This window comes from Mastomys coucha, unplaced genomic scaffold (assembly GCF_008632895.1).
Source record: "Mastomys coucha isolate ucsf_1 unplaced genomic scaffold, UCSF_Mcou_1 pScaffold8, whole genome shotgun sequence".
NCBI lineage: Eukaryota > Metazoa > Chordata > Mammalia > Rodentia > Muridae > Mastomys > Mastomys coucha.
The window spans coordinates 41887126-41905387 of record NW_022196914.1 but is presented as its reverse complement, the minus strand read 5'-3'; the positions used below and the strand labels follow the sequence as shown (position 1 = coordinate 41905387).

At 40.5% G+C, this 18262-nt stretch overlaps 1 protein-coding gene and 1 long non-coding RNA gene across 5 annotated transcripts; one reads left to right on the top strand and one right to left on the bottom strand.

Moving 5' to 3' along the window:
• Window positions 1–5076: 5076 nt before the first annotated feature.
• On the bottom strand, window positions 5077–17918 carry Arrdc3 (arrestin domain containing 3). Of its 4 annotated transcripts, none has more exons than XR_004115679.1 (8): window positions 17358–17918; window positions 13778–13859; window positions 11849–11996; window positions 10866–10968; window positions 10294–10550; window positions 9864–10026; window positions 9409–9601; window positions 5077–7753 (listed from the first exon to the last, which is right to left on the bottom strand). XR_004115679.1 is itself a non-coding variant. In XM_031360120.1 (8 exons), the coding sequence occupies exons 1-8, from the start codon at window positions 17635–17637 to the stop codon at window positions 7697–7699; spliced, it is 1245 nt and encodes a 414-aa protein (XP_031215980.1). In that variant the 5' UTR covers window positions 17638–17918; the 3' UTR covers window positions 5077–7696. The 4 variants fall into 4 exon arrangements, 3 of the variants coding, with proteins under 3 accessions (XP_031215980.1, XP_031215982.1, XP_031215981.1); XM_031360120.1 differs by having other exon boundaries at window positions 9409–9563; XM_031360122.1 differs by lacking the exon at window positions 17358–17918 and adding an exon at window positions 15072–15186 and having other exon boundaries at window positions 9409–9563.
• Window positions 15150–16925, top strand: LOC116083346. The gene is made up of 2 exons (XR_004115680.1): window positions 15150–15345; window positions 16376–16925. It is a non-coding gene; the product is annotated as an uncharacterized LOC116083346 (long non-coding RNA).
• Window positions 17919–18262: the final 344 nt, after the last annotated feature.

The window sequence follows — 18262 nt, the reverse complement described above, 5'->3', positions numbered from 1 at the left end:
GTTTATTTTCCTTAATAGGAGCAATTTTATTTTCTTTATTAAATGAAGAAAAGAAACCGTCAAGAGACATAGGAAGGTAACACAGTGTTTTGGGAGCAAATTTCACTATGAAATAAAGGGTTTTCGTAGCTTAGAGCATTTATTTCATGGGAAATCATGCTTAGCACTCTATTTCTTCTTAATCTAATGTTAACACCATCTGGAAGATCACTATAGAATACAATGGTGCGAATGGGAGGACACTTTCCCTCTTTCTTGCTCTGCCCTGCTCCCCGCTCCAGTCTCCTTTCAGGAAAGCCTGTCACCATAAATAAGCAGGCAAAATAAGTGGGCAGGTGGCTTTGTAGTCAGACATGACTGGCCAACTCTTTAGAAATTTCCTTCCTTCTGACTCTTGTTCCAACTGAGGCCCAAATGGCTTTCATGTAGGTCAATGTTTCCTGTTACAAATGTGTTCCTTATTTACTGGTCACATTCTAGAAATGTGCTATATATTTTATTATATATTTATTATTTTATGAGTTATAATGCACATTTCAGCACATATATACAAGTAATGAGGTCTATTATTTATTACTTGCATTATAGACCATTATTTGTGTTAGGAACATTCAAAATCCTATTAGTTTGTTTTCTTTTAGATAAGCTTCCTGTACATAATAATCCTGGCTGTTCTTAAAACTCACTATGTAGACCAGGCTGGCCCTGAACTTACAGAGATCTGTCTGCCTCTGACTCCTAAGTCCTGGAATCAACGGTGTGCGCCACCAAGCCCAGTTCTCTAATTATTTGAAATGTACAACTAATTGTTGTCAATCTTAGCAATTTCATTGTTCTATAGAGCGTTAGAAGTGCCGGAGTATTTTTTCATTTTGATTTCTTGTATGCACGTCTTATCTTTAAGTCTCCACACTAGAACTCTGATAGCCAGGTAAAAATGTATATCGTTATGCCAAAGTTGGGTATTATGCTATCTTAAGTAAGGTTTGTCATGTATAAATAATCAAAGTAGCTGCAAATCCCATTTGTGGCATGTGGCAGAAGGTCTCTCCTCACTGTCACTCCTGTGACAAAAGGGTCTATTTAGATGGAAGAAAATTTGAAAGTTGTGGGAACTTTCACTTTTAATGATAAGAATGGCATTTAGGATGTCACTGCTGTGTTCCTTGTGGCTGCACAGAGGGAGACTATGATGAAGTTCACTAACTCCTGGCCGCATATGCTTCCTCAAACACTGCCGTTACTAGATGAGATTGTGGCTAGTTTGAAAACATGCCCAGATTCTACTCTCTGAAGTAAGATAGTGTCATCTATCTATCTATGGAAACTCAAGCTAATTATTTCCTAGAGTGAAATTAATTTGTGCAAATTTTAAGGTGCAGTATTTAAATATTTATATAGTTTACAACAATATGGATCTTAAAGGTTACGGGTGACATACCAGGATGTGACATTTTTAGGCACTATGAATGGATGCTGCTGGGTCACCAAAGTCGTTTTGAAGACATGTATGTTTTTAATACATGCAAAAACAAGAAGTGAGGCTACAAAAACCTCTGCCACAGTATCTGCACCAGGACGGTCTAAGAAGGTGGAGGTTGAGATAAGCTTCCTTTAAACTTCTGATTTCACAGTTGAGGACTGAGACTGTGCTGTGAGGTTTAACTCAGTGCACACCTTATAGTCTGACAGTCCTGTAAACTGCACACTATTGTGTCACCAAGAAGAGAACTGGGTGATGCTGAGTTGAGGTGAATTCTTAAAAGGATATGCTGAGTCCATTCTCAAGTGCCGAGGTTATACTGTATGTGCCACTGTATCTGTTGTTATGTGGTGTTTGGGAACTCAGGGCTTCATGTGTACTAATTAAATACCCTAACCATTGAGCTACATCCCAGTTCCCCACATTTTTATTTTTTGAGTTGTATTAGGCTAGCAACAATGCATACACATACACTTTTAATACATCCATCTAGAACCTATTGGGATTTCTTACTTTATTATGCTGTGACCAACATATCTTATGTAAGCAACCTAAAAGGTTTTGGTTCACGGTCTTAGAGGGTTGAAGACATGGCGAAGAGTCTCATCTTCTCATAGAGGACAGGATACACAGAGAGGAAACCACATGGAGGAGCCTGGGACAAGATACCCAAGCACACTGCTGGTCAGCCTACTTCCCCAAAGCCCTACTTCTCTCCATATAGCTGCTCTGGGACATTCAGATCTAAGCCACAAACACTTTGCATATTCACTCATTCCCAGCATATCCTTGTTTCTCTTCTCTTTTGAAAATATTGCATATTACATTCTTCAAAAATCAAAATAACCTTGCTTTTTAAAAACTGTACATGTGGGGGTACCAGAGAGATGGCTCATTTTGGTCAAGAGTATTTGCTGTTCTTACAGATGACCCAAGTTTGGTTCTCAGCACGCACACTGTGGCTCATAACTATAGCTTCAGGGGATCTGGCACATTCTTTTGATCTCCATGAACACTTCGTTCACAGTTAAAGAAAAAAAAGTTCTGTGTGTAGTGTATGCATATGTGAGCTCATGCTTATGTGGGCCCGTTTCAGGCCAGAAGGCCATACCAGGAGCATCTATCTATCACTCTTTACCTTATTTTTGGACACAAGAGTCTCTCTCCCAGAATCTGGACCTTGCTGATGGGGCTAGACTAGCTGACTGGCAGTGGTCTGGGATCCACTCAGAAGGATCTGACTTTGCCTCTCAGTGTGGACAGCAGTGCTCAAGTTTTTTACTTATGTGAGACAGAGTTGGCTGGCCTGGGCCTCTCTGCATGCAATGTGCTGAATGTGATAGAGACTGGCCTGCTTCTGATGAGGACTGGGATTAAAGGAAGGCTCTTACTACCACACCTGGCTTTTTTACTTAATTTTTTATTTTCGGGGTGCTGAAAGAAAGTCTTCATGCTTACACAGAAAACCTTTTCCCCCTGACCCATAAAATGTTTTATGAGTTGAAACATGTCTCCTCTTTGTAGTATGAAATCAAAGAATGAAAAGATAACTATTTCACCACAGTCAAGTGCTTTTGGAAAGGCATACTGTTGACGCTGAACTCCAAAGATATAACTGCCTATTATTTCAGAGATTACATAATTCTACCTCAAAAATATTACCTGGTATCTTAGTTAATGTTTCATTGCTGTGAAAAGGCACCATGACCAAGGCAACTCTTACAAAGAAAAGGATTCAATTGGGGGCTTGCTTATATACAATTTCAGTTAGTCCATGCTTGTCATGGCTGAAAGCAGACAGGCACAACACACACACACACACACACACACACACACACACACACACACACACACACACACACACACACACACACGGTGGGGATGCACACAAGTCTGGGCCTAGCTCAGGCTTTTGAAACTTCAAAGCCCAACCCCAGTGACATGCCTCCTCCAACAAGGCCACCTCCTAATCCTTCCTTAAATCAGCTAAGGTCTAGACATTCAAATACATGAGCCTATGGGGCCGTTCTCATTCAAACTGCACCCAGAAATTTTTGAGTAGGTAGATTTTGACTCAATATTAGGAGGTGGACCAACTTCCAGGGCATATACTGTGGTTGCTGGCTTGAGCCCAATTGATGGAGCAGGATAATACTCAGTTGTAAGTTTTTCTATTGGAAAACCCACCTATGTTATTAACTGGACATGGTGGCTGGCACACACTTGTAAGGAAGGCAGATCGTGAGTTTGCAGCCAGTTTGAACAAGTCTTCTATTTGTCTTTGGAGAACATAAAAGTTTTTTCTGGTCTGTTTAGCTTAGAAGCTAGGATGAAAAAAATATGAGAAGTTTCAGTATAAAACCACTCATCTTGAGAAATTAAAAGAGAACATCCCCAGGGCATTCCTAGATCTAGATGTGTTTAATATAGATCGTTCCTGAGCTGGGCAGTGGTGGCCCACGCCTTTAATCCCAACACTTGGGAGGCAGAGGCAGGTGGACTTCTGAGTTCGAGCCCAGCCTAGGCTACGGAGTGAGTTCCAGGACAGCCAGGGCGATCCAGAAAAACCCTGTTTCGAAAAACCAAAAAAAAAAAAAAAAAAAAAAAAAAAAAAAAAAAAAAAAAAAACTATCTATCTATCTAATTCCTGGAATTATTAGTTAATACATTGTTTCACTGAAGCTAGAATGCAGTTTCTTTTCTGTAGAATCAAAAGTCCTGATTGAATACAGAAAGGTCAGCCATTCAACAAACTCATGGAGCAGCTTGGCAGTGGAGGACCCATCATTTAACTGAGTTGAGTAGTTTAGTCTCAATGCACTCTAAAGTCAGTTTCACAGGAGTGCCCAGAACTGGCAGTCACTGGGGGTAGTGCATATTGTTTTTTACTTCCTTAATAGACAAACAAATTCACACCTTCAGGAGTGAGCATCTTTATATAACCTGATTTCCATAAGAGGAAATCAACTTGAGCCTTTTGTTCCATGCCCGGTCCACTCTGTGATCTGAGGTCATTTCCTCCTCACTGACCCCTCTCATTTGTTAATTACTGAAAGACCTGTGCCTTCCACTGGCTTGTGTGGCAAATTTGCAGTTCAGCTATTTATGTAACACATTACAATTGCATTCAAAATGTATGTCTCTTGGTAATTCCCATTCTAAGACACATAAATAGATATCCTTATGTATGTGTAAATAATGAACAAGAAAAGATTTTGAAGGTTGCCAATCACTCTAATAGTCAGACCTATTTTTAAAAAAGTTATTTACTGCTGTTTTTAAAATTTGGAAAAACAGTTCAGTGGTTTTCAACCTACTTATAATATAGGTCCTCCTATTATGTTAGGACAAGGTGTACCAGAGGCACTTGTGTGTTTGGTGGTGGGGGCTGGCATCTAAATGCTAAATTACCTGATTACATTTGGTTCATTATTTAAGACCTGAATTCACATCTTTTAAATCTTAAGTAATGTCCATGAGCACAAACTAGGAAACAAAGCATTTAGAAGGATCTAAGAGTTCAACTGTAATGGTAATAATGTTTGAATGTAGTGCATCACTAATGCGACCAACTTCAAATAAACTGCCAAACATTTATACAAAAAAAGAAAAAAAAACCTTTTATTTTCCACAAGGAAGAGCAATAGGAAAAGTTAAATCATTTCCCACATGGTTTTCTTAAAACAGAGCCTACAAGGACATATTCAGCACCAAATAAAAGATTACAACAGCCATAGAATATAATCTATAAAGCAAACATTTAATATTGCACTTTGTTTCGCGAACATTTTGGACTTGACTTTTCCTAAATGAAAAATTAGGAAGCTATCTTGAATACTAGAGCGCAACTGTGGCCCTCTAATGTTATGCCAGGAATTGACCAATATTTAGAAGTGTAATGCCTCTAAAAGAGTAAAGAAATACTTAATGGGAAAAATAAAACTTTATTTTGCCAAATCTTAAAAGAATTTTGTCACCAGTGCCAATTATCAGAATATCGGTCATTCTTGCTTAATATAGTATTCTGCAGAACATGGTAGTGAGTGCCCCGAGGCCATGCACACCAACAATTGTTCCCTAGTTAGACATAACACAGAGAGTCAGGTGTTTTCAGACAATTCCTCCCAACAAAAACAAAACCAACAAATGCCCTTTATGCCAAATATCCCATCAGCTTCTTCTGAGGGGGGACATTCACAAAATGATATAACAATTAAAAAAATAAATCACCCCCATTTCCTTATTATCTAGTATTAGTTTGCTACGGGAGCACAAACCCTTTAACTGAATCACTTAAAACGCGATTCATTTTTACAATGGGCTTTCTTCACCCTGTCAGCATTATTTCAAACATGAATATCTTCCATGTTTTCTTAAAGGCCACTTATGGAAAAGCCTATTTTGTATGAAGCTTTAAGACAGTATTTAAGCAGGTCAAGCACCAGGCCAGAGTTCCTATTATTCTCAGTCACTCTAACTGTGGGTCAGATGGCAAGGTGAACACATACATGCCAAGCTCCATCTCACACATATGTTGTAACATCAGAGATGCTGGTGCCACTAAAACACAAGTCAACTCTTACGAAACCACTCTAGTTTGACTTTGAGAAGATGGGCATTTCAGTTGTTACATGAATGTTAGTATATGGTTACGATCCAACCATAAATTATCTTTAAAAATAATTTACTCATGTGTAGCTCTACCTATATATACTCAAAGCTAGACACCTACCAATTCCTCTTAGATGACAGAAAAAATTGTTGAAAAACAGTACTATACACAAGTACAAACTAAAGCTACTTATCCCATTAAACAGTCTAATATTTCTACTTATAAAGTTACACATTTCCGAAACAAATTTGGGATTTTAGTCTCTCAAAATTGAGCAAATGTATAAACAAAGCTTCTCTCATCATGACCTTGATATACACATTCTGGCTTATTGAAGTACTTTGCATCAGCAAAAATGATTTCCAACATATGTGTTTTGGAGGTAATTAAGTAACTCTGTATAAAAATAAATGCACTTTCCCCTCCCTTCCCTAGTGACTGGACAGCTTCTATTCATTTTTAAAATAATAAAAATATTTTTTCAGAGCAACAGCCCTTGACTCTGCTGGTGCCCACCTTTACTGTCTTTCTCCACTCTGAACTTTGTTTCTTCTTATACGTAATGATAAAAAGGGGAATGTGGGTGGGTTATCAGTTTTGTGTATGTCCCATTTCTGAATATCCCTCTCCAAAAAAAGCCAACCAAATAACAACAATGACAACAAGGACGACGACGACAACAACAACGTAACAGTGCAACAAACACAGACGGCATTCCGACAGTTTGGCAAGTGATGCATTCACCTGAGATTGAGTGATGTTAGGCAGTCAGTAACACAATGCTGCTCTGCTGTCAATAGTAGAAAGGCAACACTCTCACAGAAACCAAACAACAGCCCTACAAAGTCTCTCGCCGGCCTCCTCCCTGTCTCTTTTCTTCTTGTATCTGTTGCTTATCTACTATAGTAGGCTGCAAAACATACAGCAAAAGGATTGGCTTGAAGGCATTTGATGTTTGTAAATAAATCCACAATAGGATCCAAGCTGAAGAGGTGATACATGGTCAGCCTAGTAGGACAATTCTGAGCATGTGCATACGCAGGTAGAGTCCAGGCTACATTAACTTAAAAAAACAAACCAAAAAAAAAAAAAAAAGAAAAATACCTGTCAGTGCATTTTGTTTTTTTTTTAATGTCAAAGTTTTTCAAAGCTTTCTTTTGTTCCATGTTGTGCTGACCACAAACAAGTTGTAAGAGTATCAAGAGTCTGGTATAAATGGAAAAAAAAAAAACCCAAAACGCTGTAGTGACATTGAACTGCACAATGTAAGCATTGAGCATGTGCAAATTTTCAAACAGGAAGGACAACATCCTTCTTTGCAACGGTGTCTTGACACGTATGACCACAGGCTAAGAAGATTGCCCTTAACATGTGCCAGTTTTAAAGAAGGAAAGCTCAGATCTTCAAGCATGTTGGAGCAGCCCCGAATGATGCTGTAGGATTCTAAAGCATGATCACTGGTTGTTTCATGTGTTTGCCATCTGTCTGGGCAAAAGCAATTCCACTTCCTCTGAAAACGTGTCTCCAAGATACTTCTCTGTCCTCAGCCGGAAGAGATACAGTTCGGAACCCATGTCAACTTGATTCAGTCAAGTGTTCCTTCAGCGGGAGGGGCACGATGGTCTGTCCTCGGATGACTGATCAGGATTTGGATCAATCTAGTAGGGATGAAATAAAATGTACAAAGTTAACTTGGTAAGCTGTAGGAAGAGTGCAACACTTACTATGTAATCAGAAGACAAGCATATCTTCTAAGCTAATTATACCCTGGTGTTCCCTCCCTCGGAAGTGCTTCATGAGAATGCAAGGGTACTAGGTTACTAGCATTACTTATAGTTCTGCATGACTAGTTCAACTGCACACTTCTCTTATACTTGGTGGGCTCTCTTATAGCAGGGCAGTTACACTCAACATCAGCGGTGCATACACTCAGTCATACACTGGAATGTAACATGTAAAGTGTCTCTTTTGTTCAAGTCCTAAGGGCCCGTGCACCTTTTCCTGAGGTTCTGTGGTTCCCGTGAAACTCAAGGGTCTTTTGGACAAGACTGGTCCATCTGAACTTCAATGTGAGACACCCAAAGTGCCTCAGAAGTTTTCCTTCAAACACACAATTCTGAAGAAAACAGCCAGTTGTTGCCTTGTAGTTAAGTCACATTCCAGAGCTATTTTAGTGTTGCACAAGTTTTAAATTAACGTATATTCATCTTGAAATGGGTAGAATTTATGAAAAATTAGATGAAACTAATACTATTTATATATTCATTAAAAAAAAACTCTCCCCATGAAAATACTCAAAATAAGGCAGAAGCAAAATAAGAAATATAAGAATAAAAATACAGTAATAGAATTTGTGAGAAATGGTAGAACATTTTCAGAATCTAACACATGTAAGACAGGAAGATGTCTAATTAAAAATGTGCATGAACAGATTCTGAGTACCCTATAGTCAATAAGATGGTTTTAGGGAGCCATGTCTTCAATTATGGTGTCATAGCAGTTAGTTTCAAAGTAATAAAACAGTAATAGAGTCCTACTATAAAATAGTGGAATAAATTACATAACCCAGAAAATGATTCTCTTGATTTGTAGTTATCAAGGTCAATTTGAAGGGTCCTATAAAAATGTCTACTGTTGGCTCTGGTCATGTAAGAAAGTCCTGAGACTGCTGAACCAGTCCCGTTGGCCTGCCCTTCCTGCCTACACTGTCCCAAGTCCCACCTTTGGGCGGATACTCGTATGTTAAGATTCAGCTTAGGTGTCACCTTCTCAGAGAAGCCACTCTCATTTCCTAAGCTCCAATTAACTGCTCACTACCGGAGTGGTGTTTCTTCAACTGTTGAAGCAGTATTTCACTTTGAATCTTATTTTTTTTTCACTAATTTGTGAGCTTATCCAACGTGCTCATCTTTACTCACGTGTGCCCACTGTGATCAACATGAAGAACATAAATAATTTAGCAGTGTTTTTGAAAAAGTCATTTGGAAATATGCTATTTTTCTTATGAGTAAGAATGTTAAACTATGCAAGAACTAGATTGGAGGATTATGAATAATATAAGTAAATTCTAAGTATTTAATATTTATGAAATTATAAGGTTATTTCTTAAAAATGTTAATTAATCAACTAGAGTTTGAACATCATATTTCCTGGGTGAAGTCTTATGTGCTGAAGTTAGATTAAGCTGTTGTTATAAAATTTTTTACTCGGGATAACCAAGAAGCAACTGTCTTGTTAAACTTGTATCTTTTTAAAACCCTACACTGCTGTTTCCTAGGAGACTCAGGACATTCATATTTGTCTTGGTGCTTACCTCTGAATAAAGAGGTGGAGGCAAGAACCGAAACTCCTGGATATAAGCAAACAGTGGTCCTTGAAGAGCTCTCTCAAAATCATCACAAGCACTCACTGGTGCAAGATTATTCCGTCTCTGTTCCTCTGTCACGACTTCTGCATAGCTGGGTGGTGCTGAAGGAGAAAGATACACGCAATTCGAACAACATGTTCTTATGCATGTCAAAATACACAGAATAGTAGATATTAAAAAAGTGTCATGTGAAAGCATAATTATTTGTTTGGTGATTAAAACAAGGGAGACATATAACCAAACTTAACGTTAAGGTCACATGTGCTATGTAAGGAAAGGTACAATTTAACTAGGGATGTAATATACCAAAAATAAAAGAGAAAGTCTTAATAATAATAATAATAATAATAATAATAATAATAATAATAATAGAGTACGTTTAAAATGTATTATCTAATTACCTTCAGGTCTTTCAGGAAGGGACAGACCGAGCCAGTTCATATTCATGCTACACTGACTGCTCACACTTGAGGTTCTGCTACCAAATGGATGCAGAGGGATGGTCCCGATGACTAGCGGCAAAGTGAGAAGCAAATCCATGGCCCCAGGAATATCCACGTATACCTACAGGGATAAAGGTTGCAGTCAGCACTCCAGGTACAACTTTCTTTAAAACACAACCTAATTCTTGTATTAGCGGAGGTTCCCTTTTAGTTTCTAGTCAATTTCTCTTTTATGTGCCATGTTCTAGGCTTATGTGAGGTAGAAACATGTAAAGTTTCACACACACATTTACTATAAGCAGACTATAAAAACCATACTTGGATAAGCCAACACTACAACCCCACAACTTTAAGATAAGGCATAAAACCCTCATACAGTAACACCTACCATTAGCGAATACTCCACGCGGATTATACTACAGTCAAGGATGGAGGGTGAAACTGGTGGGATTTTGAGCAGCTTGCCATTCCACGTCTCTGTCTTCCCAGATGATAAAGACTCCCCACGTAAGTTTGCCACAAGCTGTTTTACTTCCTTCATTTTCCCTTTGGCGTAGAAGGCCTGCGTTTGGTAAATGGCTGCCTTTGGCACTACCATTCGGGAAGAGCAGTTCTCAATCTCAGCGAATATCTGTATTGATTCACCTGCACAGGGAAGCCATTACATTTACTATCAGAAAACAAGCCAACACCCACTATTGACGTGTAGACTTCTGAAGCTCAATTATGAAGCCCAGCTAACTCTATGGCAGAGAAACTATCTTAGAAGTGAGCATAAAACACAAACTGCTCACTCATGGCGTCACAGGAGTAAAGGAGCCCATGATTGTAAAAAGAAAATGGACAGGGACAACAGACACACTTGTACTAAGGAAGGTTGGGTGCTTACTTTCAGTACTTGTTATATTCTAAGTGTATACACAAATATTTAGTAAACAACCTTTTCAACCTCACACATACCTGGGGTGTAGCCCTTCCTCTCAATCTTGGCACTTAAGGATATGGGGCCTGAGGTGCAGAACCAGCAACAGAGTGTCTTTTCTTTTGTGCCTGCTTGGGGTGACTGTAAAAAATAAATTAAGAAAAAAAAAAATCAATGTACAAACTCATAAAAATGCCACACTTTAAAAATCAACTTAGAAAATTGATTTTGTTCCCCTAATCAATGGTTTTAAATGACACCAAACTTCTGTCTTTATATAAATTTCCATTCAATAAAGAAAAAAAATGGGTTAAAGGCTTTACACCTTATTCCAAAGCAAAGTTTTAACCCATCATGTACAAATAAAAGCTAATCAAAACAAACAAAAAAACCCTTTCCAAATTCTGCATAAACTGTTTGAAACTTGGTTGTAATTTCAAATGGTAACATCTTACTTTGAAAATGTAAAAAGTTAGTAAGCTGTCCATTTTAAAGCTTGAGTTTTATTTCTTTAAAGATGTCATCATTTGTTTAAATCCAATAGTTCTGAAGTCAAATTTGAGTTAGTCTTATAAAATGTAATTAAAAATAAATTAAGATGTTTTTGGTTTTTCATGAAAATGATGAATCCCCATCATCTGACACCTATCCCTAATTGGAATAATGCAATGTAGTACAAAGTTTAGATTGCGACAGTGTCAAGTAAGAGTAGATGTTATTGTCTTAAACAATAATATTGTTCATCAATTCATTTAGGAACCAGGCCTTGTTATTGCCATGTTCTGAGTAAGATACTTTACATCACACACTGGTCTTTTAAATTTACTTAGTGTAGCATGAAAAATAGGAGCACATTATTCATTTGCTTGTGTGCTCTATTTCTATTGTATTTTAAAATAAGCATTTTTAATGGAATTTAATAAAATTGCTTTATCAGAGCTATGGAGATTACACAGATTAAGTAGCTATTCTTTCTGTATTCTTAGGTTAAAAAGCAATCCAGAATTCAGTCAATTCTTACCAGTAATGAAGGAGTGTTGATATCTATGTGCTCAAAGACTGTAAATTCCTTCTTTAATTTTACTGGTAGAAGCCAAGGCCTATGCAATTCGGCTTTCACCCAATAGCGCACACTGCCATGTCGGCCTTCGAATGAGGTAGCAAGTGGTCTGTGTAAAATATAAAGATGGATATATTAATCTTATACCTCTTTCTAAAAATTCAGTATTAGATCAGAATAAACTGTTAGCATGTTGAACTGTTTATGAGGTACCACGTATAGAGAGACATGTGCTGTTTGTGGACCAAGGAGGCACCACAAGTGAGAGTTCTTAAAGCTTTCCAAAGGGATAAGTCACTGGGGAAAGATCTTTTATTTTCAAATAGTGCTGAGAGGTAAATGTAACAGAAAATTTGTTTTTAAAGGCAGAATAATACAATCCCTTTAAACTAAAGAGCATACTTTTAATATTGGTGGCAAAATTATGAAAGTTAAATACACTATTCTTGAAAAGGTACAAATTTTAATACAAAAGTAAAGACTGGACTCACTATTTCTATTTTAAAATCCTAGAACCTAATCATACATTCAGAAAAGAGTCTCTAAACTGCTCTACTTTCATTAGCCAGGAATTAGAGCCTTTTTATAGCAACTAATTAAGTATAGCATAAAAAGGTCTAGGATACTCTTGCAATTTCCTTTTTTAAAAATTCACAGAAATGGGAATTTTTTTTTTACACCCCTGTCCACTCATATTCAACTCTCCTGTCTGCTGTTTCCTAGCTTTATTTTCTAAGGCTCAAAAAGAAAAATATTCCCATTAAGCCTATGTCAAAGAGTCAAAACTATTTCTCAAGTTGGCCAGATTGTAGGTTTTGGTGTTTATAAAAGGTTTTAAGAAGTATATTGTCCCACTAGAGAACTGTCCAGTGCTCTTACTTAGAAGGCAGAAAGCTAGATCATCCTGGTAGAAGTGCCACTATTTTACAATGGTTATGAACTCTACATAAAATTCTAATATAGAATGAGTAAACACAGAATTAGATAGTCAACGCATGATAAACTGTTATATGAGCTAAGTTCATTCTATAGATCAATGCAGGTGCCAGTTTATAGGCTAGGCTATAGTATCTGTTAAAAGGCATTATGCAAAAATGTTTATATATCCTATCCCAACAATCTGCTAAAATGCTAAGAATGTACTATATTTCAGGCTTTCCACTCTGGTGGCTCTGACAAGACGTTGCCTTTTAAGTCCGGGTTATGATAGCTTATGCAATGTCCTCAGTAACTCTGTGCACAGAAGCTACCCAATCTGTGTCTAAAGAACAGGACTCTCTGAGTGTTAGCTTTACATTCTCAATGTACTGCTAATCATTCACAGCAGAAGAAAAGACAGACTACTGAATTTTAGTCCAGTGAGCCTCAGCTCTCTTCTAATAAAGCGAATAATAAGTAGCTGATTGGGCTGGAGAGACAGCTCAGCAGTTAAGAGCACTGACTGCTCTTCCAAAGGTCCCGAGATCAATTCACAGCAACCATATGATGGCTCACAACCATCTATAATGGGATATGATATCCTCTTCTGGTGTATCTGAAGACAGCTACAGTGTACTCATATATTTTTTTAAAAAAATAAGTAGCTGATTGAAGGTTTACTACTTGTTTAGCACCTACTGAATCACCAGTCCTAAATTATTGTTTTATAAGCTTCAAACACTACTGTAAATTCTAACAATTGAGTGTGCTTTCTGTAATTTTGCCACATGAGATTAAAAATAGCTCCTATTTAATACATTGTTTTCCTCTATCAAATTTCTGTAATGAAAAGGGTTTTTTTTTAAACTAAAAAATTAAAAACTCTGTATTTAAATATGGAGTATCTAATTTTATAAGACTGTGCTTGACTAAAAGTATCCATAGAAAATGCCTATTACTCAGAATACTTACGTCTGTGGAAGCTCGAAGCTAAATGCATATTCATGCCTTCCTGAATGAATAGTATGGAAGCCTTCTTCAGAATTATCATCATCTAAAAAGAAAAAACAACAAAACAAAACCTTGTCATTCTCAGGTGATAACCAAGGATGTTCTCCAGGATCAAAGCCACAAGCTTTCATTTTAAGCTATCTGAGTTCTAACCCCAACTTCATTATTTGCTCTGGCTAAAATAAAAATCCATACTTTTCATTTTTCCTCATTCCTCAAACGGGGATGATGAGTAGTTTCACTTTATAGGTTGTTTTATTTTAGTGAAAAAAAGAAAAAATTAAGTGCCCGACTACACTGTTTTCTTGGGCACCAGTTGTTTATTTAAGAGTGAATAAAATAAAAATTGTTTGTAGAATGTTTTTCAAATTGCCAGGTTTTGGTGACTACTGACTTTCTAGGGAAGACTATTCCTGTTGCACCCAGGAAGCAGAGTTGGGAGAACCCTTGGGACTCAGAGCCACCCAGAGGGGCCCCTGTCAAAAAGAGAAGGGTAAGGGAATTGTTTACTTTTAGACAATATTCAACACTCAACTGGTGTTAGCGGCCGACTAAAATCTGCTTTTGTACAATGAAACATTTTGTTTAACATCCTTAAGTCTAATTGGGTAGTTTCCATTTGCAGAGGAGTGGGCGGGGGTGGGGGAGTATAAGCTTTCACTTAACTCATTTCTTTTCCTCTGATTATTTATTTATTTTGTATGTGTGTCGTGAAAATAAATCAAAATGTGAAAAAGGTCGTCCTGGCTGTCTAGGTAATATACCAAAATCTTAGTAGATTTTACTTGGAGTGCAGTCCTTTTTAATTAGAATGGGGTGGGGGGAGTGGGGGCTGGCGCTGTGTCATTACACTTCACCTAAGTACTGAAAATACATCTATGACTTCCCTCCCCAGATCATGGTGAGCCGCCCCTATCTGCGCGCTGCTTCCCGCGCCCCCTGGGGAGCCCCTCTCCAGTGTGGGCCCCGAGGACCGGCCGGGGGATCCGTGGCCCGTCCATTCGCTCCCTCCAAGGCGCCCAAACTTCGCCTCCCTCTCCCTTTTCTTCCTCCCGGCTCCCTTTTGTGCCAGCTCAGCAGTCTCATTGAGGCGAGCTGCGGCCGCCGCGCCGAGGTAAACAAGTGCCGGGCTGTCAATCAAGAACTAGACTGGAGCAGGAGAGGACCGGCCTAAACCGGCGCTGAGCAGATCCCAGCCGGCCCGCCCGCGCGCGGCCGCGCTCGGAGCTCGGCGCGCGCGCCCCGCTATACATACGGCATACGTCGCGCGGCGCTGGCGCTCGCGCCCGCGCAGCCTAGCCTGCTGAGTCGGGGGGGGGTGGGGCCACGGCGCGCCGCGCTTCCGCTCTCCACGCCCCTGCCGGTGACCGGTTCAATCTGGCTCAAGCCACCCTGACACCTTCGCTGTTACAGCAAGGGGGGAACTGGGGCGGCGAAGGCCCGAGGGAACAATGGGCGAGGCCGATCTGGCGGCAGCGCAGCGCTCTCTCCAAAGCCCAGCCTCTGTCACGTCCCCTCGGGTCCGACAGGTACCAGCCACGGGGCGACCCTGGCGCGCCCGCACGTCCCTCAGTGCCCAGTGGGGACATTTTTTAACCGAGCCTGCACCCAGGGCAAAGGCACCTGCGGCGAATGCGGTGCGTGAGCGGCTGGGGGGTGGGGGGCCCGGGTCGCCCGGAGAGGGGCGCGCCCAGGGGCGGAGGCGGCCGGCCGGTAGGGACCTTTACCGGCGCACGCCGGTTCCAAGCCTCGCCCCAACCGGCGCGAGCCGGCTCGATCCCCCCCCCCTCACCCCCAAGCCAATCAACGCTGGGCATCGCCTTAGCAACAGGCTAACAAACGCGGCTCCGCCTATCGCCGGGCGCCCGGGGCGGGCGCTCAGCGACCAGGCTAGTTTGAGAGCGAGCTGCCAGTTTGAAGTCATTGAAACTATTCCAGCCCCGGCAGCCCGTCCACGCGTAGCCAGGCTTGCCGGGGCACCTCGCCGGGTGCAGGTAGTTATCCTAACCGTGAGATCGTGGTGCAGCAGATCAAGTGTTTGCCCACCGAACTCTCTATCCTTCCCCTACTACAAGTCTTAACTCTCCGAGGCAAAAGCCTTTGTCTCTTCCTCATTTTATTAAAAGGCTGCAACGTCCAAGTAGGTTCAAAAGCAAATTCATGTGTCTGGCCCCCCTTTTTAAAAAACAAACAAAAAACCCACACAAATAAGAGCGCTGTCATTAGGTATTGTATGGCCCATCCGTGTGGACGCCGCGGAAGGAGAACCATTAGGGGATCATTTCAGTATGTGGAAGCCCTCCGTGTAGGAATACCTAAGAATTGGCTTCGCCTTCATATTTAAAAGACGATACATTAATTCTGTGTAACTTAAAGCATCCTCCATTTCTCACTTGCCTTAAGTTCAATTAACATCTCCCCAGGATGTACATTTTAGATATTAAAAAAAAAAACGAAAGTATGCCTCTATCTGAAAAAGTCGCCAGTATTTGCACTAAAATACTGCATTAGAAAAGAGAAACAAATTACATAACCAGTTTTAACATTATATTCTTCTAGGACTAGGAATTAAGTCATCGCCACCACCTGACGCGTGTAACCAATCTGCTGAGAGCAGAACAAGCGCCCCTCCTCACCATCCCCCAGAACTGGTCCGAAACAGGATTGAACCGCTTCTAACAAAGGGTGGAAACTTAGAAAAACAAGCTTGGAGTCGCCTATATTTCCACATTGTAGCCACTTAAACAACAGATCGCAAATCTCAGGACCCCTTCTCCCTTTGACAATGCCTTAATCTTCATCTTGTACCCCAAACTCAAATCCGATGTGCCATATACTTTTCAATTCCATCTGTCTGCCATGGGTTTCATTGAATCCACGTTCCAAAGTTAGACATGATGCTCCGAGAAGAAAATTACTGACCCCGAATGGCTTCTAAAACTGACCTAATAGTTTGCATAATGATAGATATTATCCTTTAAAATAAATGATGCTTGGTGTACATTTTTAAAGGTATTGGGAGAAATAGGGGGAAAACACGTGGGGGGTGTTGATGCCATATGTCAAAATAAGCCACGGAAGCCCTTTATCAAAGAACAATAATCAAGTCCTCAAAGTCGTTTGTACGTTAATATCAAATCAGTTAAATTCAGCAACCTTCTTAAAATGTCACTACAGTTTTTTTTTTTTATTGGAGCTCATTTCTGGATCTAAGATTATAAAATAAAAGGAGAAATCCAATATTGGACTGCAGCTTTTGCAAACGAATTTGAAAATATTAGTAAACGACTGAGTCACATTTAAACACGCTGTAAGGTGCGTATGGCAGATATGAAGCCGGTTACAGATATAGTTAGGTGCAGTTTGCACTCACTTATGCAGACGCCTGCAAGGATTACGGCTTAACACGCTTGAACGTCAAGGAGAAACTACATCTTCTAAGTTTGCTAACCTTTATCAAACTGCCGATTAAAACTGCACTATGTGAAATTAAAGTTCTCATGCAAAGAAGTCGAATGTAGTGACTAATATAAAAACTTACCTCTTTCGTGCCCAATTAAGATGTCTTTATGGTTGAAATATTCTACTTCTTCAGTGTAATTCTGTGTGTAGGCAGTATTGGAGCCGGCGTTTCTTGATTCAGTCCAGCGTACTTTCGCATGTCCTCTTGCATGAATTTTAAGAGATTTTACTCTGATTTCCCCAGTAACTTCTAAATTTACCCTTCCTGAGACAGTGTCCCCGCTAGAATACACGGGGACATTACTGTCATTAAGACAGTCAAAGCTTATTGTCAAACTCTTTACCTTTCCCAGCACCATGATTATAACAAAATCTATAAAAATATAATGTAGGACCAAAAGAAAAGTCAAGATCGCATATAAGATGTGATCTTCACTTAACACTGACCGGTGTCTTTGCCGTGCAAAAAGAAAAAAAAAAATCTTGCAGGCAGGATCAGTGATTGTCTACAAATAGTTCATTGAGATTTCTTAAAAAGTCAGGGCAGCAGGGAAGCCGCTGCTCCACGCTCCTGCTCGTCTCAGTGGTCTCCTTACAAAGACGGGCGGCTGGAGCCTGCCAGCTCACTTTAAGAGCAGCTTTGTGAAAAACAACCCTAGTGCGCAGGCGCAGGCTGCGACTGCGGCCAGCCTTCCTGCGCGCTCCCCTCCGCGCGGCGCGCGCCCCGCTCTTGCCGCGCGCTCCCGGTACAGTAGGTGTGGAGCCGGCGCCGCCGACTTCGGTGCATGGGCGGCTGCGATTGGCAGGCGGGCACTCCGCCACCCCCGCCGCGGCCGCAGCCACAGCGCCGGCCCCGCACGCGCTCTCTAAGCTGGGTAGAGGGACCCGGCGGCGCCAGGCCAGGAGTGTGCGCCTGGGCCGCGGACCTGGAGGACGTGCGAGCCGTGGGGGAAGGGGGAGAAACCGGTTGGGCAAGCCGCTGGT

Excerpts from the sequence above, each read along its gene's own strand:
- Arrdc3 (XM_031360120.1), bottom strand. The coding sequence starts at position 17,637 with ATGGTGCTGGGAAAGGTAAAGAGTTTGACAATAAGCTTTGACTGTCTT. Across the intron at positions 11,997-13,777 it reads AGCTTCGAGCTTCCACAGAC|ACCACTTGCTACCTCATTCG; the intron begins GTAAGTATTCTG and ends TATTTTACACAG. Across the intron at positions 9,564-9,863 it reads CCTTCCTGAAAGACCTGAAG|CACCACCCAGCTATGCAGAA; the intron begins GTAATTAGATAA and ends TTTCTCCTTCAG.